At 41.1% G+C, this 23,895-nt stretch overlaps 1 protein-coding gene across 9 annotated transcripts in view; it reads left to right on the top strand.

The window, feature by feature from the left end:
- The window catches only part of LOC100702145 (voltage-dependent R-type calcium channel subunit alpha-1E), a 70,480-nt gene that overhangs the window by 36,518 nt on the left and 10,067 nt on the right, over positions 1–23,895 (top strand). For 5 of the 9 annotated variants that reach the window (XM_019348284.2, XM_019348283.2, XM_019348290.2 and 2 more), the window contains 31 exons: positions 479–669; positions 847–950; positions 1,032–1,147; positions 2,134–2,187; positions 3,359–3,439; positions 3,632–3,841; positions 3,991–4,103; positions 4,489–4,601; positions 4,760–4,891; positions 5,157–5,226; positions 5,606–5,723; positions 6,473–6,540; positions 6,630–6,697; positions 7,047–7,064; positions 8,145–8,159; positions 10,951–11,718; positions 12,319–12,599; positions 12,848–12,980; positions 13,779–13,908; positions 16,624–16,683; positions 16,815–16,921; positions 17,352–17,363; positions 18,044–18,140; positions 18,236–18,396; positions 19,548–19,685; positions 19,814–20,015; positions 20,101–20,265; positions 22,359–22,469; positions 22,558–22,638; positions 22,882–23,001; positions 23,120–23,185. In XM_019348284.2, coding sequence (XP_019203829.1) covers positions 479–669; positions 847–950; positions 1,032–1,147; positions 2,134–2,187; positions 3,359–3,439; positions 3,632–3,841; positions 3,991–4,103; positions 4,489–4,601; positions 4,760–4,891; positions 5,157–5,226; positions 5,606–5,723; positions 6,473–6,540; positions 6,630–6,697; positions 7,047–7,064; positions 8,145–8,159; positions 10,951–11,718; positions 12,319–12,599; positions 12,848–12,980; positions 13,779–13,908; positions 16,624–16,683; positions 16,815–16,921; positions 17,352–17,363; positions 18,044–18,140; positions 18,236–18,396; positions 19,548–19,685; positions 19,814–20,015; positions 20,101–20,265; positions 22,359–22,469; positions 22,558–22,638; positions 22,882–23,001; positions 23,120–23,185 — 4,103 coding nt within the window. The remainder of the gene's footprint in view (positions 1–478; positions 670–846; positions 951–1,031; positions 1,148–2,133; positions 2,188–3,358; positions 3,440–3,631; positions 3,842–3,990; positions 4,104–4,488; positions 4,602–4,759; positions 4,892–5,156; positions 5,227–5,605; positions 5,724–6,472; positions 6,541–6,629; positions 6,698–7,046; positions 7,065–8,144; positions 8,160–10,950; positions 11,719–12,318; positions 12,600–12,847; positions 12,981–13,778; positions 13,909–16,623; positions 16,684–16,814; positions 16,922–17,351; positions 17,364–18,043; positions 18,141–18,235; positions 18,397–19,547; positions 19,686–19,813; positions 20,016–20,100; positions 20,266–22,358; positions 22,470–22,557; positions 22,639–22,881; positions 23,002–23,119; positions 23,186–23,895) is intronic. The other 4 variants (XM_019348287.2, XM_019348286.2, XM_019348285.2 and 1 more) reach the window with 4 other exon arrangements.

The raw sequence follows: 23,895 nt of genomic DNA, 5'->3' as shown, positions 1-23,895 counted from the left end.
CTAACCTAGTACCTCAGACCCACCAGATCCAGATGTTACAGTGTTATGTAGTTGAAGTTGGGGTATGATATAAAAATCGCAGACAGATTTTGTATGCCCCGCATCTGCCAATCATCTGTGAATATCCTCTCTCATAGCCAGGATGTGAGCCGTACTCGTGAAAGCTTTTTTTTTTTTTATCACTGCTGCTTGTTTTTGTTGCCGTGGAAATGTGGATCCAGTTTGGGTGCTGGCACTGGTCCATACTTCCACATCTGTATTTTGTGGTAGAGCTGGACTTTCACGTCTGTCCTCATTTGCCCTCCACTTGCACATTGTCTTCTGCACTTTAATGCAAACTTTCAGTTACCAGACTGGGGGGGGGGGGAATCTGTAAGGACCACAATCGAGAAAGCGGCAGTAGATCGTGAATATCTGGGGTCATTATGTTTGTGCTTCAATAAATGGGCACCGTGACATTTATGTTTCGTGCTTGTAGACAATGAGACTGTCGACTCGTCAGAGCTGGCATTTGCGTGCGGTGTGAGGAAGTGTCCAGAGAAGTACGACTGCAACGATACCTGGATCGGGCCCAATGACGGCATCACACAGTTCGACAACATCCTGTTTGCTGTTCTCACCGTCTTCCAGTGCATCACCATGGAGGGATGGACGGCTGTCCTCTATAACGTGAGCAGAAGCATTCGTCCTGAAAGTGAACCCTTAAACCCTTAATGCCTAGTGTTTCATATTTGATACATGAGTTTTTGAGACCTCTACATCGTCAGTGTGATCCCTCACCCCCTTGAAGGCTTGAGCACTGCCATGATGCTGAGTGTTTAATAACATAGAAATTATGGATTTCAGACCAACGATGCCTTGGGTATAACGTGGAACTGGATGTACTTCATTCCTCTCATCATTATTGGCTCGTTCTTTGTTTTGAATCTAGTTCTGGGAGTCCTGTCTGGGTAAGTGTGCCTCATTTAAGTGAACATTTCTGTCCGTATTATGAGTGAAGAGAGTTGCTTTCATATGTTTTATTTTTTCAGCGAATTTGCGAAGGAGAGAGAGAGGGTGGAGAACCGGAGGGCCTTTATGAAACTGCGTCGCCAGCAGCAGGTGGAAAGAGAACTGAATGGCTACCGAGCCTGGATAGACAGGGCAGGTACTGGGCAGCAGAACAACTTTACATCTTTTATTACAGTGAGTGTGGAGAGGCTTCAGTGACTTAATCCTGGATGTTTTGATGAGAAATGCAACGGCTGATGAACCGAAGAAAAATGCTGAATCAATTAATCGATCAATTTTTTTTCCTTTTTTCTGGTCGTGGGAGAATTTCTATAACTAATAGTTTCCACGTTGTTATAATACCACTAACAGTTGACTGTGGAATATTTGGTAGTGAGGAAATTTCACAGCTGGACTGGTGAGTGAATGCTTTTGTAAGGTTTAAACAAAGTGTTAGCCAGGGTTTGCTTCGCATAGCTGTTAAACAGAGAGAGCCAGACTACTTTTTCCCCTTTATGTGCCGATACATTGACTCTCTTCCTTTAATTGAAATGTAATCGGCCTGTGCAAAGCGACACAGTGATTTCATTACATTTTTGAAGAGAGACTGGTTTGCTGCAGACACCTTCAGACTTTTGGATCCGCAGCAGAGTAGCTGAGTTGAGTTGCAACAAACACACAGTGCTGTAATGGCAATCTACACTGCTAGTCTCCCACGCAAGCAGAGGGTAAGAAAAAGGTGATACTGACTCACTGACTTAAATTTGTGTGTGTGCATATATACACGCGCTTCTGTGTGTGTTTACATGCATGTGTGTGTCTGTGTGTGTGTGTGAGAGAGAGAGAGAGAGAAAGAGAGTCGCTGTGCATGTGCAATCATGTGTGCACGGGTGTGGGAGAGTGTGGGAAGAGGGGGAGAAAAGAGAGCGAGATACTGCGAGATTGTGAGCGAGAAAAGGAGCTCTGTCTTTAAGAAGGTCACGCCGGCCTCTCAGTGCAGCGTTTACATCAGTTTGGCCTCGGTTCCTGCTGCAGCTGTGTGCAGACACAATGAGCGCTATAACTCTGAAATGTGGGTTTCAGCTGCGGCTTGATTAAAAACAAATATGTCTGCATGTAACCTCGAGTTTTATTGTATTACAGAGGAGGTGATGCTTGCAGAGGAGAATAAAAGTTCAGGGAGATCACCGTTAGATGGTAAGTTCACACACTTTGCTTTTAGAATTATCCACATATACAGAGTGCATCAAAAAGAATCATCAGATTCTGAAAGGTTATATTTTTTTTAAGTAATGGACAAAGAAGCTCACAGTAAATTTAAAAATACATGGCCAAATATAAATGTTAACATTTAAAACTTACCAGTGCTCAATGTGTCCCCCTCCTGAGGCACGGCATATGTCCGAATGATAGTCACACTCGTCCCATACTTTTGCGAGCATATCTGAAGTCACTGCAGCCGCTGCTACCTACCAGCAACCCCATGACTTTAAAATACACCGTGTATTTGTGGTGTTTGATACTGCAAATTTTGGTATTGCTCCGATACCAAGTAAAAACAGGGCCAGTGTTGCTGATACCAATTCCAATGCTTTTAACTTGAATGAATCATCATCACTTTCATATTGTTAACACATTTAACGACCACTAAATCAGTGTGATCTTTATTTTTCACAATAATTAGTTAATATAATAAACCACTTTTCAGCTTTTTATGTATTTTGAAACATTTTGTTTGTTTGTTTTGGAGACCTGTAATGGAAATGTGGCTGCCTCTAAAGCCCTTTGGATCATCTTCTGTTGTTTAGATGTACTATGGGCTATAAATAACAGTCAGCACAAAAAGGTTCAGACATTTTATTGGGTATATTTTTTCATTTTCAAAACAAAATAGTTTATTCAACACAATTCAGTGGGCTGTTTACTGAAGTTAGAGGATGGAAACAAAGTATCAGTATCGATCCAATACCAAAACCAGCGTCGGTAACGATACTATCGATATTTGTATCGATCTCACACTTCTACCGTGGATATCTCATACATATATCTCCTAACCTATAATGACTACTCAGACCTTAAACATGACTCAATATTTTATTGATAACCTGGAGGTAACCATTGCAACTATGCTTATGTTAATGTTATATCAATTTAATGGGTTAAAAAATAGTTTATTGTCTTGGCAACTGTCCATGGATGTTAGTGATGGAAATGCCTGATTTTAATGAGTTGTATTACAGGCACAGCTGTTACGTTTAGTGTGACAGCAGAAGTCACCATTTCACCCGTTGTTTTCATTTTCATTTCTGATGTAAAGTTAGCAAAGTTGAGGTTTTGGTAAAGTTGAACTTGTGTGAAACATCTTTAGTGCTGAAGAGATCGAGTAAGAAGACGGGCGCGCGGCGAGGAGCACCGGGGGATGACAAGTATACAGACACGTCTACCGCCAGTGAGTGAAGCTCAGTTACTCACTGTCTTTACAGTAGGCTTCTTCCTACTTTCTTTACAGGATATCACCTGTGTCTGAGCTCTTGAGTTACTTATATACTGTACGTTTCACATGCATATGACTAACTCGAAAAATTCCCCCGCCTCCCTCTGTAAAAACTCTCCTTTCTTATTCTCCCTCTTTCTCCTTCAGGCATGTCACGATCGAGGATGAATTTCCGCAGCGGCCGCCGCGGCCCCGCTGCCTACTTGCGGCGTAAGGAGCGCATGTTGCGCATCTCGATCCGCCGCATGGTGAAGACAGACACTTTCTACTTGATGGTGCTCAGTCTGGTGGCTCTCAACACCATCTGTGTGGCCATTGTCCACCACAACCAACCCGACTGGCTCACCGTCTTCCTCTGTGGGTTTCTTTTGCGAATGTCTGTGCTGTTTGCTTTTTTTTTTTTAATCAAAAAAGTGAAATCAGGTCAGAAAATACCTTCTTTCTGGCTGCACCCTGCTTCATTCTGCTTTCTGACTTTTGCTTTTTCACCCCTGTTTAATCTCCAGACTATGCAGAGTTTGTTTTCCTGGGGCTGTTTCTGGCTGAGATGTTTTTGAAAATGTATGGTCTGGGTTTCCGGCTGTACTTCCACTCATCTTTCAACTGCTTCGACTGTGGGGTGAGGTCCTTCATCTCCTTTTCTCACTCTGTGCTAGAATATATGCATTTCTTGTGCTAAATGAAGACTAGGCTACTTAACGTCAGCGATACAATTTCTTATTACTTGAATAGATTATATAAACCAAAATCAACCATCTTTACCAAGAACAAAAGAAGGACTGGACTTTATACACACAGTGAGCTGATTAGGGATATAATAATCAACACAGGTAAAAATGATTAAGGGAATAAAACTGACAGGAAGTAAAACTGAGCATGAAAACCAACTTTCAAAGTAAAATAGAACATAAGCGAGAGAACTGATGGCGAAACAAACATTGCTGCACAGGTGAAGCATACAGAGCTTAATTTTTTTTCTTGTATGATCCTGACGTGTTTTGCAGGTTATTGTCGGCAGCATCTTTGAGGTGGTGTGGGGTTTCTTCAGGCCTGGCATGTCATTCGGCATCAGTGTGCTCAGGGCGTTGAGACTTCTGAGGATTTTTAAGATCACAAAGTAAGTGGGGCAGCAGGACAGTTCACAGAGAAAGTAAATCATGTCAGCCTGGGTTGCACGACGGTTGTTGAATTTTTACACGTTCCAGCTGACAAAAAAAAAACACCAAACAAACAAAACAACCCAGAGGGTGTATTTTTTTTTTTTTTTTTTTTCAGATACTGGGCCTCTCTCAGGAACTTGGTTGTATCCCTCATGAGCTCCATGAAGTCCATTATCAGCCTGCTTTTCCTTCTCTTCCTCTTCACTGTGGTGTTTGCTCTGCTGGGGATGCAGCTGTTTGGAGGGAGGTGCGTACTGACATCCTTAATTGTCAGTGAACTCGGCCAAATCGGTTTTCCTTTTGATTTCAATAATAATGGCACAGTTTTGAAAAACAGTATCTGCTTCCTACGATCTAAACAGCAGTTTCCTCAATGGTGTCCTAAAATAAGAGGAGAGGAAGCGATATGTCCAGATGAAAATAGCTCTGCATCCTCCTCCTCCTCTCCTTCCTCCTCCTCCCATTCTTCCTTGGTCATATCTGACCCTGCTTTCTATCTGCCTCCCCTCTAGGTTCATCTTTGAAGATTACACTCCCACCAACTTTGACACGTTTCCAGCTGCCATCATGACAGTGTTTCAGGTTTGGCTCCCACAGATCCCCTCATTTCTGCCTGCTCTCCATGACACATTGCACCCTGGGATATTTCTCACCCCAGGCGCAGATTAAACAACTCTGCTCGCTCGCTCGCCACCCCCTGCCTCCGCCATCATCCCACACATCCATGCACACATATGCGCACATGAATATCAGACAAGGGAAATGTGGAAAAAGTCCACATCGTATCTGCTACACATCCGCTGCACTGTAAAAGAGTGTTTTGATCAGCAGACACTGTAATTATTGCCTTGCTGCCATTTTAATGCTATACTTTGAACTGGTTGGTAGACAGTGACTTTGTCTCCTGTGCAGCGAATCTGATGTGAGCAATGTGCAAAATATTCTGTGAATTTGCCCACAGATTTTGACCGGCGAGGACTGGAACGAGGTGATGTATAATGGGATCCGCTCGCAGGGAGGCGTTCAGTACGGCATGTGGTCATCGATCTACTTCATAGTGCTCACATTGTTTGGAAATTGTATCCTTGTTGACCTCAAAAGTGGTAAGAGAGCGCTGATAAAAAGCGTGATGCCTATAAGTGGTGGAAGTATTTTAGATAAAAATAGCCGAGTGTTAAAATGCTTAATATCAACAGAAGTACGCCGAGTTAAACTAGTATAAAAATGTTGTATCAAAAGTAAAACCTTTAGCAGAATATCCTCTGTCACCAGTAATATTGATGCAAGATGAGCAAAGTGTAAATACATGTCTCACCAGCCACTGGCCAACAGCTCGTTAACACAAATGGTCAACATGACCTGCTGAAGTTCAAACAGCACCAGCATGGGGAAGAAATGTAATGTAAGTGACTTTGAATGTAGCATAAGAGCGAATATGTCAGTTTAAGGTGTCGTTGTGTGTGGTCCTTATTGGCAAATGCAATTAAAATAGATTTGTAGGTGAGTAAAAGGTGAAAGGAAAGTATACAAGTGGCTGAATAATGACCAGAAACATACCTACACCAGATCACAGCAAGTACAGTAGGGGTCAAAGGTGAGTCAGTGGCTGGGTGGAGAAGGATCAAAACAGAAATTTATATTTGACACCAGAGAGTGTCTTTGGATGGAAACAACTGACTTAGGTGACATGATGGCATATGAGTTCGCTCTTTGCTTCGGTAGTCCTGAAGAGCAAGCTAACTGACATTCATGTGGTCACCTAAAATCTTTTGAAGATGATTTTTATTTGTACTTTTTGGCGTTTTGTCCTTGACCGACATTACGACAGACACGCTGCTGAATGTCTTCTTGGCCATTGCCGTGGATAATCTGGCCAACGCACAGGAATTAACAAAGGTTTGCGCTGTTTTTAAATTTTTTGTTGTACGTTACACACGTTTTGTTGTTAACCGCTCTTCGATTGCGGGCGTGGTCTTCTTCTTTAGGATGAAGAGGAGGAAGAAGAGTTCTTCAACCAGAGATACGCCAGAGGAAGAGACGGCCTGATAGCTGAGTAAGTTACTGGTCGACATCTAACAAAAATCCACGTTTAAGATGAGATAACCACAGTCTTCACAGCTCTTAAGTAACTGAATTTGAAATTGGACTGAAACTCTCTCACAGTTTCTCATTCGCAGTCGTTTTTTAGTGTTTTTCCAAGTCATTTTCCAAGAAGTGAAATGAAGCTAATACTTAAGATATGAATGCTGTGGGGAAACTGATGGTTCATCATCTTGCTTTATTAGAGGGGAGATGTGTTAAAGTCAGATTAAAATAAGTCAAGATCATTTATTTCCACCATGAGAAGAAGTTGTAGGTGTAAGTGTCAAATGTTTAAAACAGTATGTTCCTTATTTCTTCAGCTGCGCGGTGAATGCAAGGTAGAAAGGCATGTTTAACGTACTGATGCCAAAATTATGAATGTAAATTGAATGTGCCTGATTTAAAAGCATGAGTCATTTCAGACTCTCTGAGCTGCATAACTGAAACTCCTGTGACTGCCTTGGCTTGTGATTGGTTATGGTCAGCCTCTTTTGTTAATCAGAGGGGTAATTCTTCACTGATTTCCTTGCTCCTCTCTGCGACCTGGCGGCTTTCCCACAGGTCTAATTATCCCATAAGTTTGGGAGGAGAAGGGCGGGAGGTGTACTTCAAAGGTTGTCGGGAACAGTGGGAAGTCTGAATGTGTGACTCTACTGGGAGGAGGCACACTTTGGAGTGGGTCTGATTTTGACCAAGTTTGCCTGATTAGTGTGACTCCGGCTCATCAGAATTTCCACTGTGACAATGACATTTTTTTTGGAGGGCATAAAGATGTTACGTAACATCTGGGTGTCCTGCAGAGGCACGTTAAACCTCTCACTGAGAACACTGACCTGGCTAGATTATGGCTGTACCTGTCCTTCCTGTGTTTTACACCTCAGACCTTTTTCACAGCAGATTTTCACTGTATTAGCAGGAAATGCACAGCTGCATTCAGGAAATTTAATGACGGCTGATTTCTTCTTGAGGAGAGTATTGTGGAGGCTGGCGCTCTGAATTAGCATACTGGGACATTTAATGGGCCACCACTAACATTTGAGCTATGACAAGTCAAAATGGCTGCTGTGAAAAGGGTCCATTAACTACAAATGTTACTAAGTCAGATTTTCCTGACCATATATAATTAGAGATTGATAAATGTGTTTTACCTTCTTCCCAAGTAGGCTTTTATGTATGGTGCAATAAGAAAATCAACTTGCAGAGGCTCAAAGCTTCTTTTTTACAGAATAGTTTAATTCAACTGTTAATGTCTTCTTGTAGTCGTTAAAATACTATTATACAGTAATGTTGAATAAAATGACTCTGTTGGTGCTTTTAGGCTTTGGTTTTAAAGTACAAATGTAGCAAACTTCCAAGAGTAGACAGTACTGTGCAAATGTCGTGAGCCACATCTCGTTTCTCTATATTTTGCTTCCAAGGAACCAGACTTTCATGTAAGTTTTTAAAGTGGTTTTGAGCAATAGTTCTCTAAGCTTTCTAAATGTCTTCCAAAGTGTTTCTTTGGAAAATCGCTGCTTTTTCACCAGTTTTCAATCTAGCCCTTGTACCTGACCATTTTTAGAGGATTAAGTTTTTTTTTTTGTTTGTTTGTTTTTTTATTTTTTTTTTTTTTGAGTTACTTACTCTGCATGATTAAAGCATAGAATGCACCTAACTCAAGGGACAAACCAGCATAGTGTTTATACATAACAGACATAAAACAGTTTAAAATTGTATCTTAAACTATCATTTATTCCAATTTCTTTGGTTGATCCAACAAAAAAACAAGAGACAACAGAGTTTGACAGACATAAAATAGCATTTTTCCACCAGCAAGGTGATTTCCAGAGAACTATTAGCTGAAAACTTGGCATGTCTCAACATGGTGTGCAGTGTGTCCTTAAAAAAACTGAAGAAACTGGACAAGTGAAGAAGAAGAAGAAGTGGAAGGCCTAAAAAAATTCTATAGCATTCCAGTGGAAGGGAAGCAGGGAGAAAAGGCTGTGGTATTCCCAATAAGAAGTGCATGGAAAATCAGTGGCAACAGGTTTTATGAAGCGATTATATAATACAAATTCAAATCAATATGGAGAGATCAGGACACTGAGCATCTACACCAGGGGTCTCCAACTCCAGACCTCGAGAGCTACTGTCCTGCAGCTTTTAGAAGTATCCTTGTTCCAACACACCAGAATCAAATGAATGGCTTGTTACCAAGCATTGCCAAACTTGATGGCATGCTGAACAGGGAATTCAACCTTTTGATTCTGCTGTGTTGAAGTAGGCATGCATCTAAAAGCTGCAGGACAGTAGCTGTCGAGGACTGGAGTTAGAGACCCCTGGTCTACAGCCATCTGTAAAACATGGTGGAGGCTCTGTCATGGTTTGGGGCTACATTTCAGCCAGTGGTATCAGAGGCTTTGCCAAAATTTATTTTAATTTTCATCCAGCATCCTGCATTATCTGGAAAGCATCTAAATGGCAACACCTCACTGCTGAAACTGAAAAAATTGAATTGAAATGTATACGTAGAGGAGGTCAGAACAGAGGTAAAACACAGTTGAGGCTCTGTCATGGTTTGGGGCTGCATTTTAACCAATGCTGTTGGCTCGAGAACTATTCCTGAAGACTACTTAAAGAAATGAGAAGAAAACCTGCCTAATAGAGTTCAGGCTCTGTAGAAGAATAAAAATGGTCATACCAAATACTGACTTTCACCTTGTTCGAATTGTATAAACCAAATATAAGCAAATTAAGGGTCACTCAAAAGTTTTGCTCAGTATTTTTAAGAAAATTGAAAACAACAAAAACAAACCCTAAATTATTCTGTAGAGATATGGCAGAGTGATGGAAAAACACTCCCTCTGAACTTCTAATATGAGCTCGTCTATTTTAGCTACTTCCAAAGAAGTGAAATCAGAAGCCGTTTGGCCAGGTTCCCCTAAAAAATAAAGAATTTGTTATTAGTGAATAAAAGCAGAAACAGACACTGTGAAACAGAGATCAGTGGAGGATATCAAAACAGTAGCAACTCTAGCATGCCATGCACATATAGTAAAATACTAGTGTCCACAAACAGCTGAGGCTGTACTTCTTTTTGCTGCTGTTCAGCAAAACACAAGGGAGCGCCGAAGGGTGTGGCTGATGCTCCCATTTGTTTTCATTTGAAATGACGGTGCTATATTGTGACACCACCAAAGTCTCTGCAAGCTGATTTGTTACCATATGGATCAGGACTAGCTGCTGCCTGCACACCTGATCTACTCTGATCACCAGAAAAACATAACAAAAATCCCCAAAGCGATGCGATGTCAGGACACGCCTGCATAAACTCTCTCTTACTGGTCTCGGACTCTAGCTGTGACACTGAATGTATCATTTGTCTGTTACATATTTGAATGTTAGTCTCATAAGTGCTGCAACAATCGAGGTGCTGATTTGATGTGTATTACAGTGTTCTTCTGGCTCCATCATGTTGTCTTGTTATATGCTTGTTACGTGGCACTGACCAAAATGTCGTGTTCGATCATATCAATCGATCATCAGCCATCAAGATCTTTGAATTTTGAATATATTTAATGTAAAACGCCCAAAAGTATACAGCGGCCTTGAATGCAAAGTGTGCATTATGATAAATTAAATGCTAACTTCAGTCCTCTTTTGGATTAAATTGCAATTACAGTTTGTTTCCTCTGGACGCGTTTTGTTCGGTGCCACAGCAAATGTTCTGTGTATGTTGTTAAACACTAATGTCTTGTTTTCAAATAATCACTCATTGATTACATGGACAACAAAAGAATCTGAATACCAGTAAGTATAACTGTATGCATCTCTGTCACACAGAATTTCTCTCTTGAGTTTTCCTACTCAATTTCCCGTAGATGTTACACAATGTTTGCACCTTGATCCTGCACCCTTCGTTTTTGTTCTCGTGGGTTTTTGTTTTTCTCTTTTACTTTCGATCTGTCCTTACTTCTCAGGCATTGTTTGAGTTTTTTGGATGCCTTTGTATTTTTTGCACATTTTTTTTTTCTTGGAAATTTTTTTGTGTGTGTTACTAATCAACTAACATTATAAATTCACAGAAAAGGTCTGTCCTTTTCTTGCAACTTTTATTTTACTTGTTTGTTTTTTTTAATATATTATTGGTATGCTAAATGAATACTAGTGTTCATGTCTTTTTTGGTCACTAATTCCTTAAGATGAATTGCAGAATATTTATTTCGAGTACATTGTGGTCCTCAGTGGCAGAAGAAGACCCTACCTGTATCGGAAACGTGCGATCCACAGGGGGCGGCCTACCTTTCCAGATGAACCGGATGGTGCACTGGCTGCTGCAGACGAGCAGCCCCTAAATGGCTCCAACGCCTTTGCCAACCGCCGCGAGAGGAGGAGAAAGGTTAACATGTCGGTGTGGGAGCAGAGAGCCAACCAGCTGCGCAAACGGCGCCAAATGGCGAGCAGAGAGGAGCTGTTTGCCAGCCCTACAGAAGACACAATCGAAACTCCTACCATTCCCCACCACCCGTCCAACGTTTCCCCAGAGGCCAGCCCAGCTCACCTACCTGAGTCACCCATGTCGGTGGGGATGCCCCTTCCCGAACCTCCAATGTCCATCTCTATTCCCATGCCGGAGCCTCCAGCAGCTGAACCTCTGGTAAACCTCAGCGAGGAGAAGACGGGAGGACCAAACCACCGGGCGGCAGGTGGTGGCAGACACAGGATGGCCCGAAAGTTCAGGTCCAGTCAGGCGCCGGAAGATGGAGCCCGTCATAGACGCCACCGCCATCGCGAGGCTCGCATTGAGGCGAAGAGTCTGGACTGTACGCAAACGCCACACGAGGTGCTACATATCAGAAGGTCGCTCAGCCAGGAGAGAAAAGTACTGGACGAAAGAGAAGAAAGGGAAGAAAGGGAGGACAAAGAGAGAGGAGAGGAAGAAGGAAGCTCAGTCCACGATGACGGGACATGCATCGTCAACCCCTATGCAGAAGTTGGAGAAGATTGTATAAGGTAAGCCTGCTCTCATGTATTTCTCGACTGGTGGAAAGAAGCTAAAGTGTTTTAAATTTTAGGTCATTTGCATTATTTTATTTATAGATAATATTTTTTACCTTTTATGCTATGCTATGCTTAGAAATAAACACCAAAGGATTACGAGGTAGGACACTCGTTCAACAGATGCAACAAAGAAATGTGTATATAGATACCGCAAAGCTGTGGCACAGTTTCTTCATGTCATGAAAAAAATTGTATTGTTACTTCAATTTAAGTTTATTCTGGAGCAGTTAAGTAAAAAGCAAAATTAATTTGTTCTGTAGTAATTAATTTAAATGGTCAAACGTTCTTGGAGAGCAGCAACATGGCGTTAATACAGAGCAGAGCAGACCAGGCGTCAGTGACAACAATAAAGGAAAAGCTGGGGTGGATGTGGGTTGCAAAGAGGATTGCATCAGCTACCTGACGTGGGCTGCTCTTGAGGTGATATGTTACTACCTGATTTATTAGATTATCATTGTGCTCAGCTGTACTTTGTGATCTGCATGAATTAATGCCATGCTCGGTTTTGGTGGGGTTTTTTTTTTGTTGTTGTTGTTGTTGTTGTTTTTACAGAGCTGCTGAATGCAGTGCAGATATTCCCGATCCTCCTCAGTGTGAACAGATAGTGGACAGCACCTGGTCAGAGCAGGTTGAGGGTGGTCACTCAGATCAGTATGAGCCACTGTGCCAAAACATCCCAGTGGAGACTGCTTTAGAGGCCACAGAGTTCACTGTGAGTGCTATAGAGTCAGAAAACCGTAAGGCATCCGTCAAACGGGACAAGTCTAACCTGGAAGACAGCGTGACCATCGAAATGTCTGCACAGCCACTTCTGGAGCTCACACCCATGACAGGTAGCACTGTGACCACTTCTCATTGCAGTCCTACTGCTTTGCACAATGCATCACAAAGTGGGATTTAGTGTCAGTATCACTGTACCACACTGTGTAGGCGTTCTTGACATCTGATAAAAGTGGCCACTAGTCTTTTTTTCCCCCCTGAATCCACTGTGTTGGTGACTCACATTGTTCTTCCTTTGTCAGCTGTTCATGTACAGCTAAAACATTTTTTCTTTGCTCTCATGTGTCTGTCTGGGGTTTAGTGAACAATAAAGAGTTGGAGGCATACCAGTCTGACCAGGATGAAAATGAGGAGGAGACAGAGGAGGAAGAACCTCCAATTCCTCCAAAACCTGTACCTCCAGACAGCATGTTCATCTTCAAGGCCTCCAACCCGTAAGATGTAGCCCAATCCTCCAAATCACTGATTATCTGATGGAATACAGTACTATGTAAAAGTCTTAAGTCACCCATCATGTTTTAAAAAGATTTCAGTAGGAAAATGAGAAACAGGTGCAATGATTTAGTGAAACGTGCAAATATACAGGGTGTATAAAGTGAAAACAGAGCATGTACAATACATGTAGTCTTCATAGTTTATAGTTATGAGTCAGTAATTGTCATTGAGGAAAATGAAACTGCTACCAATCAGATACTTTTCAGATAGTATTTCATGATGGATCAAAATCTGATGGCACCTTCTGCATTCATGGTCCCTTCAGTTTTGGCAAAATCTCAAACACCACTGAGTGAAAGGCAACCCCAGATCCACCACCATGTTTTACAGATTGCTGTAGACGCTCATTGATGTACCTCTCTCCTGACCTCCTTCATGCATAATGATGATTATTTGAACTAAGACTTTAAAATTTGGATTCATCACTCCATGAGACCTGTTGTGACTAATTTTCAGCACAGTTCTTGTGTAATTCAACATATAACAGCCTTTTCTCCCCGTTTCCCTTCCTTAATATTGGGTTATTAACAGCTACCCTTCCACACAGAGATTTCTGATGAGGCACTTTAAGAAATTACAAGAAAGTTTGGCTCCTTGAAAACAAAAAAAAATAAGTGGTGACTCCAGACTTTTGCACAGCATTTTAAGTACTTGCTTTCTTCTTGTTTGTAGTAGCAGTAGTTGTTTTTATGCATGCCACTCACGCAGTTATATACATCTTCTTTGTTGTAATGTAGCATCAGGAGGATTTGTCATTACGTGGTCACTCTCCGCTATTTTGAGATGACCATCCTGCTTGTGATCGTGGCGAGCAGCATTGCGCTGGCTGCCGAGGACCCTGTGTGCACTAATTCAGACAGGAACAAGGTGAGCTCAGACAACAGCTGTCTTAAATGATCATCAAATCACCCTCAGATGTCTTCCAAATGGCATGAAATGTGCTCATGAAGTTGTAGTTCAGTGCAAGTCTTTTAGGTTTGATCTCTAGTTGACATAACACTGTGTCAGCAACAATGTGCTGTGACACATTTGCTATCGCGCACATGCAAGGTGGCAAGCAGCAGCTCTGCCTGCCTGATAGCTGCGCAGTTTGTTTTTCACGACTTTTCACTTTTCTAAGTAGCACGGAACGTGTCAAGAGTGACCGAATAAGGACATATGAGTAAAATCCACACTGTGCTTTGGTAGAAGTCGAGTCAGTCAAGTCAACAAATGCTGACAAGTGCTCAACAACATCAGGTTAAAAGGGATTAAATGAAAAGTAGGCACAAATCCCCATCAAAGAGTCATTTTAGATTTTGCACAGTAGCTGCTTGCACTCACCAGTGCCTCTATGGTGGTTAACACCTTCCCCTGACATACGGAAAAGCACCAGTTTAAGCCTCAAGGGGTCAAAAGCTTGTGTACTGCTAATGCTCATTCTAAGTCTGTAAAAATGGGAGGATTGCATCAGGATGGGCATCTGGCTTAAAATTTGTTCCATATCAAGTATGCGGATCCATCTGCTGGGGGGACCCCTTGGGAAGTGAAGGAGCAGCTGAAAGTACCCGGCTACTTATGCTCACTGGACACTTCATTAGTTACAACTTGCTGCTACTGGGTTGGGTTCAGAACTTCCTTAATTCCCAGTGGCACAGATTCAACAAGGTGCTGGAAACATTCCTCTGAGATTTTGGTCCATACTGACATGATAGCGTCAAACAGTTGTTGGAGACTTGTTAGCTGTACTGCCGTTTAATCGCATTGCAAAGGTGCTCTGTTGGATTGAGAACTGGTGACTGTGGAGGCTGTCTGAGTATAGTGGTGTCATTTTCATGTTCAAGAAACCAATTTGAGACAATTTGAGCTTTGTGAGATCAGAAGATGGGTGCACTGTGGTGTGAAAGGACTGGCATGGTCGGCAGCAATAGTAGACTGTAGTGCAGGAAAATTTCAAAATTTCACACCTTTACATGACCACCGCCAGCTCAGGCTGGCAGGATGGCAGGCCTGCAAGGCAGGATGGGTCCATGCTTTGATGTCTGTGCCATTTCTGACCCTACCAGTTAAATGTCACAGCAGAAATCAAGACTCATCAGACCAGACAATGCTTTTCCAGCCTGCACTTTTAATACAAGACAGGATGGATCCATGTTTTCAATTTGCTAATGTCAAATTCTGACCAGGCAACATTTTTCCAATCTTTTATTGTTCAATTTTAGTGAGCTTGTATGAATTGTAGGGGCACCCGGTGTAGTCTTCTGCCCATCTACTTCATGGACTGACAAGTTGTGCATTCAGGGATGCTCTTGTGCGTACCTTGGTTGTAACAAATGTAACAAACTTCATACCTGGCTGAGTGTGTGGCAGGTCTTTTGTGCATTTCTGCAGGAACTGGAGAGGAGGCGTGGCTTATTTTTAACTAACAACACTGGCAGCACCTGGGCGCTGAGAGCTCAGTTCCTGAGTTGTTCTCCTCCCTGAGACCCCTCTTTAGATTTTGCTTGCTCGTTGGTTTGTTCTCTTGCATTAAACAACCTTGCCATCTCTTCACTCATGCACTCGTTTACACACTGACAGTACTGACCACACACTTTGTGGTTAGTTTAACTTATTTTCTTGTTTAAAATCAACCATTTTCTAATTGTGTGCATATCCCTTGTAGTCATTGCTCTGTGCCCCAATTTATGACACTCAGCTACTGATCCCTTACTAACAGCTTAAGCTATTCTCCACTGACCTCTGGCATCATTTTTGCCCAGAAAACCAACACTCCCTGGATATTTTCTCTGTTTCTGACCATTCCCTGCGTACCCTAGAGATGATCGTGTGGGAAATCCCATTAAATCAGCAGTCTTTGAACCCAACACGGGTGGTAAAAACCCCAATGCTGTCAATGGAGCCATCAGAGTGTGTGTTGTGTGGATCTTAGTACTCTTCAAGGACAGCAGAAGAACTTAAAGGGGCATTCCACCAGTTATGCACATAAAAATAAGTTTACTTATAGCACTGCTGAGTTTATAAAAACAGCGTAATAACAATGTTATTAAGATTACTTCTGGAGCCAGTTCTGACAATTCCATCAACTTGCATTTTGGGGAATGTAGGATCCAGCAGAAGGATTTTGACCCCATGAGTCACTCAGCTGAATGGAATTGTTAAACGACATTACTGGAGCATCTCCTTGAGAAATATCTGGGCTTGTTAGAGCACCAAACAACACTTGTTTTGTGTGTCAAAGTATGCAAAGTGTCCCAGAGCCAGACAGAGTAATTAGAATTTCTGTCTATAATTTTCTCAGTTGAGTAATTGAGTTGGTTACCTGGAGCTACACTTTGACACCGCTCACAAATGTACTGATTCATTCTAAGAAGATGTGTCCTGAAGCATTAAGGTGGATGAATCATGCCAACTTGATGCTAGCAAGTTCATTGCCACTGGCTGGACGGGAAAAATGTAAATTTTATTTACTCTTGAGGCGCTCTACGCGTGGTTGTAAGAGTGTGTACCGTCACTGATACTAAATGCACCTCAGAAAAAGCTCAAACTCTGGAATGAACTTTTAAAAGTCAATTTTTTTTCCCTAATTTTGAAATTATCCAGGTCCTCCGATATTTTGATTACGTCTTCACTGGAGTGTTCACCTTTGAAATGATCATCAAGGTGGGTGGCTGAAACATTTTCTCCTCTTTCATCACAATTTCAATGACTTCACCTTTGCCTTTACTGTTTTCTCTGAGGTGTTGGTCCCGGTTTGTAACCCATCCGTGTGGATGTGTGTGTTCGTCCCCCAGATGATAGACCAGGGTCTCATTCTGCACGATGGCTCTTATTTTCGAGACATGTGGAACATGCTGGACTTCATTGTAGTGGTGGGAGCTCTGATTGCTTTTGCTCTAACGTGAGTCACCATACAGTGCTGCCTGTTGATGACTAATGAGTGATTCACTGCAGCAAACAGTTTCGGAGAATACAGTATTGTATTAAATGACTTTCCCTCAAAGACTCGCACGGTGCAAGTATGGAGGCATGCGAAGACCTGTACAGCGCTCAGATTTAACTGTTTTCTCTGTGTAATTTGGGTGGTGTGGTTAAACTTGGGTGGTGTGTGTCGCAGCCGTGGTTTTTTGTTTCTTTACTTTTGAGTGCGAAGATTACTAACTAAACTTTTTGTGCTTTTTGTTGTAATGTAGAGAATTGTATGTTATTTTCTCTGTTGTTGATATAGCTGTGATCCTTTGAGCTTTGCTCACAGTGTATCTCTTTTTTTTTGCCTCGTTTTTTTTTTTCTCTGTTGTTCCTGTGGATATTATGACTGTTGGGGCTCCCAGCAATGTGATGGGGTAAAAATTTCAGTCACATTAAATGTAAATGTGTTCCATAAGCCACTCATATTTCTCATGTTTTCACGTCTTCTGATTTGTTGTTTTCTACATTTAAAAAAAAATTATTTTTATTATCTGCCTTTTGTCTGTTTGCTTTTGATTTTGTCACATTTTGACCTTTGACTCATACAACAGCAGAGCCTGGCAGGTATCGGGGGGGAAAATTGCTGATAATGAGTCATTTTGTCTATCAAGTCATCGGTTTTGCATGAAAATGAACATAAAACAAAAGATCTGCGAAATTAAAAGTTTATATTAATAAATGTTTGTTTAGTGTTCCAGTATCTGCACACACAGCTCATGACAAGGCTAATACAAAGATAATAACATTAATTCTCAGTGTGATGTAACTTTGATAGAATAAATATATTTATTTGAAGCCATAAGCATGCACAAACTACTAGTGTAATTGAATGAATTTGCAAAAATATTTGATTTAAGGGTTGAAATAATACAAATTATCAAATATTTTACAGCTGAAATCTGTCAGGCTCCAAACATACACCCTCAAGTTGAATGTTTCCCCATTCATTGTTTACATTTAGTTTTTCCTGTTTTTTTTTTTTTTGTACTCGTCTGTGTGCATCAGTCTAACCGTACAGCTATGTTCCTCAGTGCTATATTTCCAATGTCAACAGAAACAACAAAGGACGAGACATCAAGACGATAAAGTCCCTCCGAGTTTTGAGAGTTCTGCGGCCCCTTAAAACCATCAAGAGACTTCCTAAACTCAAGGTGTGATGCAGACATCTGCGAACAGTCTGCTGTTCTGTTTTCTGGTGTTGGTGCACCAGTCTTTGACAGATTTTATTTGTCTTTCTCCTGCGCAGGCTGTTTTTGACTGTGTGGTCACATCTCTGAAGAACGTTTTCAACATCCTCATTGTGTACCAGCTCTTCATGTTCATCTTTGCTGTCATAGCAGTGCAGCTTTTTAAGGGGAGGTTCTTCTATTGCACTGACAGCTCCATGAATACAGAGAAGGAATGCCAGTGAGTGAACTCCGCTTCACCCTCGTCTGTTCCTACATTAGTGTTTTTAAAAATATATATACTTTATATATCTGAAACTCCTCCTACACGCTGTCACTCAAAATATGCTTATTTGAATTAGATGACAAGACTAATACCATCCTTACAGCCACGTGAGGAAGAAAGTTTTCACAGGACTCTATGAAGTCCTGTGAAAACACTAAGTATACCATTATTGCTTACGCAGGATTTAAGAGGGTAAGATGCTCAGATTCTACAGTCAAATGTGAGTCCATCTGTCTAACAGCTAAAGCTTGGGTCATGCAAGACGACGCAGCAACAAAGAAAAGAATCAAGGTGTTGCAATGACCCAGTCAAAGTCCAGACCTCAATCCGACTAAAATGCTGTGGAGGGACCTTAAGAGAGCTGTGCATAAATTAATACCTGCAAACCTCATCAGACCGAAGCAAAATTCTTCTCCAATAATGTGAAAGTCTGATAAATTCCCACAGAAAACAATTACTTCAAGTTATTTCTGCTAAAGGTGTTTTTTCCTATTACAGTGCTTTCTACTGCTCTTCTGAAGAAATTCTTTGAAATCTCATTCTTATGCCTGAGCTAGCTTAACCAGGTTGAAGATGTTATGACTAAGACTGATTGTGTGATATCTTACACCATATATATGGCTTTGGGTTTTTAAAAAAAAATCTGTGCAGCATTGTGGTGCAAAATCAATATAAATTGTTTTATGGGAGAGTATTACTTGGTTTTAGACTCTTTAAACAACTTCAAGGAAACCTATCCAACAAAATCACAACAGGAAGAAAATAAAACATATAAAATATTTTTAAAAAGGGGAAAAAACACGACTTTTCTGACAGCAGCGTCAATCAGAGAAAATACAAAAAACTTCAACTTCATGACAGAAAGAAAATCCTCCAAATTGAAAGCAATGAAGCAGAAAATTACAAAAAAGGGCCCAAATGGTGCAGCTTTGCAGGTTCTTATATAACCTCAGATATACTGTCATTGTCTGCAGATGCCAGTGAATAGCATGAGAGTAACAGTTACTTGTAACAAAGGCTTTAATACTTCTCTTTTTGTTAAAACCGCTGGTCTAATCAGTGAATTAAGTGAAATGATGACCTCTGGGCTATTCTATTCCCCACAGAGGCTACTACATTGACTACAGCAGAGACAAAAAGGAGGTGAAGAGGAGAGAGTGGAAGAGACACGAGTTTCACTATGACAACGTCTGCTGGGCTCTGCTCACTCTGTTCACTGTTTCAACTGGAGAGGGGTGGCCTCAGTATGTCTCCTTGCGTGTTTATAGGCTTTATGCTCAGTTTTTCTCAGCACAAAATTGCTTTTTATGACTTATATGTGCTATAAATGACATGAATCAACCACAGGGAATATGATTTTTTTTAAATGTAGGGTCCTCCAGCACTCTACAGATGTTACAGAGGAGAACATGGGGCCGAGTCGGGGGAACCGGATGGAGATGTCAGTTTTCTATGTGGTCTATTTTGTGGTCTTCCCGTTCTTCTTCGTCAACATTTTTGTGGCTCTTATCATCATCACTTTCCAAGAGCAGGGTGACAAGATGATTCAGGAGTGCAGTCTGGAGAAGAATGAGGTACGGAGCTGTGACAGCATTTCACACAAATTCAAGTAATTAGGCATCATCTTTTCACACATAATGCTCATTTTCTCTCCATCAGAGGGCTTGCATTGACTTTGCCATCAGCGCCAAGCCGATGACCCGCTACATGCCCCAGAACAGACAGACCTTCCAGTACAGACTGTGGCACTTTGTGGCGTCGCCCTCGTTTGAGTACACAGTGCTCGTCATGATCGCCCTCAACACTGTTGTTCTCATGATGAAGGTAAGCGGTTCATTCAGTAAATGTGGAACAGTATCAGAAATCATTTTAGATTGATTTCCCAAAGGCCCAGAGAGACACTGGTTTAATTTCATGCCAGATTTTTTTAAAAATCAACTTGCACAGACTTGAAGTTCAACTGTAAACTCTAAGTAGCCTCAATGAGAAGTGACTTTAAACCTATCTGTGCCATATTGTACCCATCGGGCCACCAAATAAGCTCGACCCAGGAGACATGGACTCCAAAGGACCTCTGGAGGTGTCCTGTGTGTTGATCACGTTGATTGTTTTTTTCTGGCAGATGCCACAGATGCTCAAGCAGACTGAAATCAGCAGTCTTTGTCATTTTCCACAAAAAACGTGTGACTCGTCAGACGAGGCCAACTTCTTCCTTTGCTTCATACTCCAGCTTTCACATTCATGCACCCATTGTAGCGCTTTTACAGTGAAGGATCAGCATGTGCACTTTCTATCATAGCCCAGCTTGCTAAGGTTTTCAGCATTTTTTGCTGTAGCTGCTCTTCTGTGACCTCTACTGCCCCACAGGTTTACCAGTAGTCCTTCATTTTTACCTCACTAGATACAAACTGCTGCATAGCGGGAACAGACGAGATTCGGTATTTTGACGCTGCGCTGATACTCTTGTCTTGCCGTCACATTTTTTTCCGTGTTGCTCATATATCGCAGCCTCCCTTTTTTTCCTCTGTCAAGAACTGATTATTCTGCAGCTCTTGTAACAAAAAATGCAGTTTACCTGTTTTTTTTGTTCTTTTTTTGTGTGTTGTGGCTGATTGGTTGTACACAGTGTGCAGGTTTGAAGATTTATACCTAAAAGCAGGGACTGTTTTTTTACCTACAGCTGAAATTTGATGGCTGACTATGAGAGAAAACCTTAGAAGGTTTCCAGTAGACATAAGAGAAGATTTACTTTGTATGGTATTCAGTAAATTTACTTCATTTAATTTTAATTAATTAATAAGCAATTGCTTTACAATTGCTTTGGTCACTAGCAGATTACCACAGTCGCAGTAGTTTACATGGAAGATGCTGAGTTGTCTGCAAACACTTGCAAAGTATTCACAGAGGGGTGAAACTGCACAAAGCACAATGCAAACATTCAATTTTAAAGTAAAAGTTGCACCTTTTGAAATGTATTGGTTGCAGCGGAAAGGCACAACTTTCACTCAGAAGTTTCACTAAAGCTCAGTAGTTGACGAGTGTTTGCAGACAAGTCGGCGTCTTCCATACAAACTGCAAACTACCAAATAAATCTCAAGGAAGTTTTTGGTGCAGCAACCAGTCCCCAACCTGCTGAGGATTACACATCTTTTCTTGGCAGCCAGAGGTTGCTAGGGGTTTGCCGGCCGGTCTCTGTTTAACAGAAAATAATTGCCACAGTCCTGCACGCTTTATTTATCTAGTTATAGGCAAATCCAGATATTTAACGAGTTTCTGGGATTGATTTTAATCGTTTGAAGAGTTAGACAATGTCTGAGTTTTCCTGAAGTTCAAAATCCTGTAATTATAAAGGTTTGTCTTACTTTTGTTTTTGCTTTTGTTGTGTTTTAATTGAACTTCAGTAGAAACCTTCAATTTCCATTGATTTGTCTTATTTCTTTGCTGTTAGTTGCCTTTGTTCAGTTTGTTTTGTTGTCTCTTCTCTTCGTTGCGCTCTTCAATCGATTGAAAGGTTGAATTACACAATAAAAGAAAAGAAAAACTTTTTTTAAACAATACAATTCAGTACTTTTCATGCTCACGTTCATGTGTTGTGTATACGTGACCTGTGCTGTGAAGCTTGCCTTGTCACAAGAGAAAGTTTTCGAGCCACCGAATCATAAACGCAAAGATAATGTAACTGTCAATACGTGTGTGTAAACACATTTTCTATTCATATGGATTGTCCGTCCGTTTTAATTCTTTGTATAGCGTGCTGAAATTAAACTTAGAGAGGCAGCTGCAAATCCATCATTACGACCTTTAAAATTATGCTCGTCATGCTCACCAAAATGTCACCAATAATTTACTAATTATGGTAATAACTGATTGATTGAATGTCAGATTGACCTTTTGGCCTGTTTTCTTTGTTCTTGCAGTACCACTCAGCCCCGGCAGCTTACGACACAGTCCTGAAACACCTAAACACGGCCTTCACTGTCCTCTTCTCCATGGAGTGCATACTGAAGATCATGGCGTTTGGTTTAGTGGTGAGCAGAACAAAAGACTTTAGATCACATTTAGCTGAATTTCTCCATGTGCGATGGAATTAATCGAAGCGTTTCCTTTTTCCTGCAGAACTACTTTCGAGATACTTGGAATATTTTTGATTTTATTACTGTCCTTGGCAGCATCACAGAGATAATTGTGGATTTACAGGTAAGCCCCTGCCAAGACACCATTCGTTTTCACACTGTTGTGACCCAAAAACAAAAAGACAAGAGCATAGTTTCTTTCCAAGCTTCCTGGTGTGTTACCCTTCCTCCAGACACAACTTAAGTCATGTTGTGATGAAATTCGCCATCTGTGTTTTACATCCTGTCTCTCCCTTCTGTCTGCCACTCTCTGTCTCTCTCTCCTTCTCTCTCTCTGTCACCCTCTCTCCAACCACGTCTGTCCCAGTCGGTGAACACCATCAACATGAGTTTCCTGAAGCTTTTCCGAACTGCCAGGTTGATCAAGCTGTTGAGGCAGGGTTACACCATCCGTATTCTGCTGTGGACCTTCGTACAATCCTTTAAGGTTTTCCCACTACCTTTGTTTTTTTATTATTTTAAAGATTTATGTAATATGCTGTAAGATAATATAACAAATTACAAGAAGTTTTGATAACCTGTATTTCCTGTTTCTTCTCCACCAGGCTCTCCCTTATGTCTGTCTTCTTATTGCCATGCTTTTCTTCATTTACGCCATAATTGGAATGCAGGTAATATTTTCGATAATTAAACTACATCACAAATATCATAACAAACTCGTGGCTCTCACTTAAGGTCTGCTTGTTACTATTTATTCCTCCAGCCCTTCGATAACTTACATGAGTTACATCAGTGGTTGACAAACTTTTTAGAGGTGAAACAACCCAACAGTTTTTATCAATAAAAAGAAGGATTCTCCTTAATTTAGTATCATTTCTGTACATATTATTTTCCTGGTATATCCATGCCCCATCAGTGGGGCCACAGCTTTAAAACATCACGGTTATGTACAGTATAGGATAATCAAAAAGCATGGACATCATATACAGGATATTTATTTAGTACTTACTCGTGTCTGCACTGTTATTTGTATGAGCTAGTTTGATCTTAACTGTTTGTGTTTGTTGTTTGCGTTACTTTGAGCCATTTTTATACTATGCTTGGTTCTGCCTGAGGTTTCTTCCTGTTAAAAGGGAGTTTTTCCTTCCCACTGTTGCCAATTGCTTGCTCAAAGTCCAGTTTGATTGTTGGGTTTCCTCTGTATTATTGTAGGATCTCTGCCTAATACTATAAAGCATCTTGAGGCGACTGTTATTGTGATTTGGTGCTATATAAATACAGTTGAATTGAATGAATACTAGTACATGCTCATGCTAAGGTTTTGTTTGGCCTGTTCATGCTGTTGGCATGCTGATATAGTCACATTGAGAAAAATAAAAAA

Source organism: Oreochromis niloticus, linkage group LG18, assembly GCF_001858045.2.
Source record: "Oreochromis niloticus isolate F11D_XX linkage group LG18, O_niloticus_UMD_NMBU, whole genome shotgun sequence".
Taxonomy (NCBI): domain Eukaryota; kingdom Metazoa; phylum Chordata; class Actinopteri; order Cichliformes; family Cichlidae; genus Oreochromis; species Oreochromis niloticus.
The sequence above is the reverse complement of the archived record's forward strand: the minus strand, read 5'-3'. Positions and strand labels throughout refer to the sequence as shown.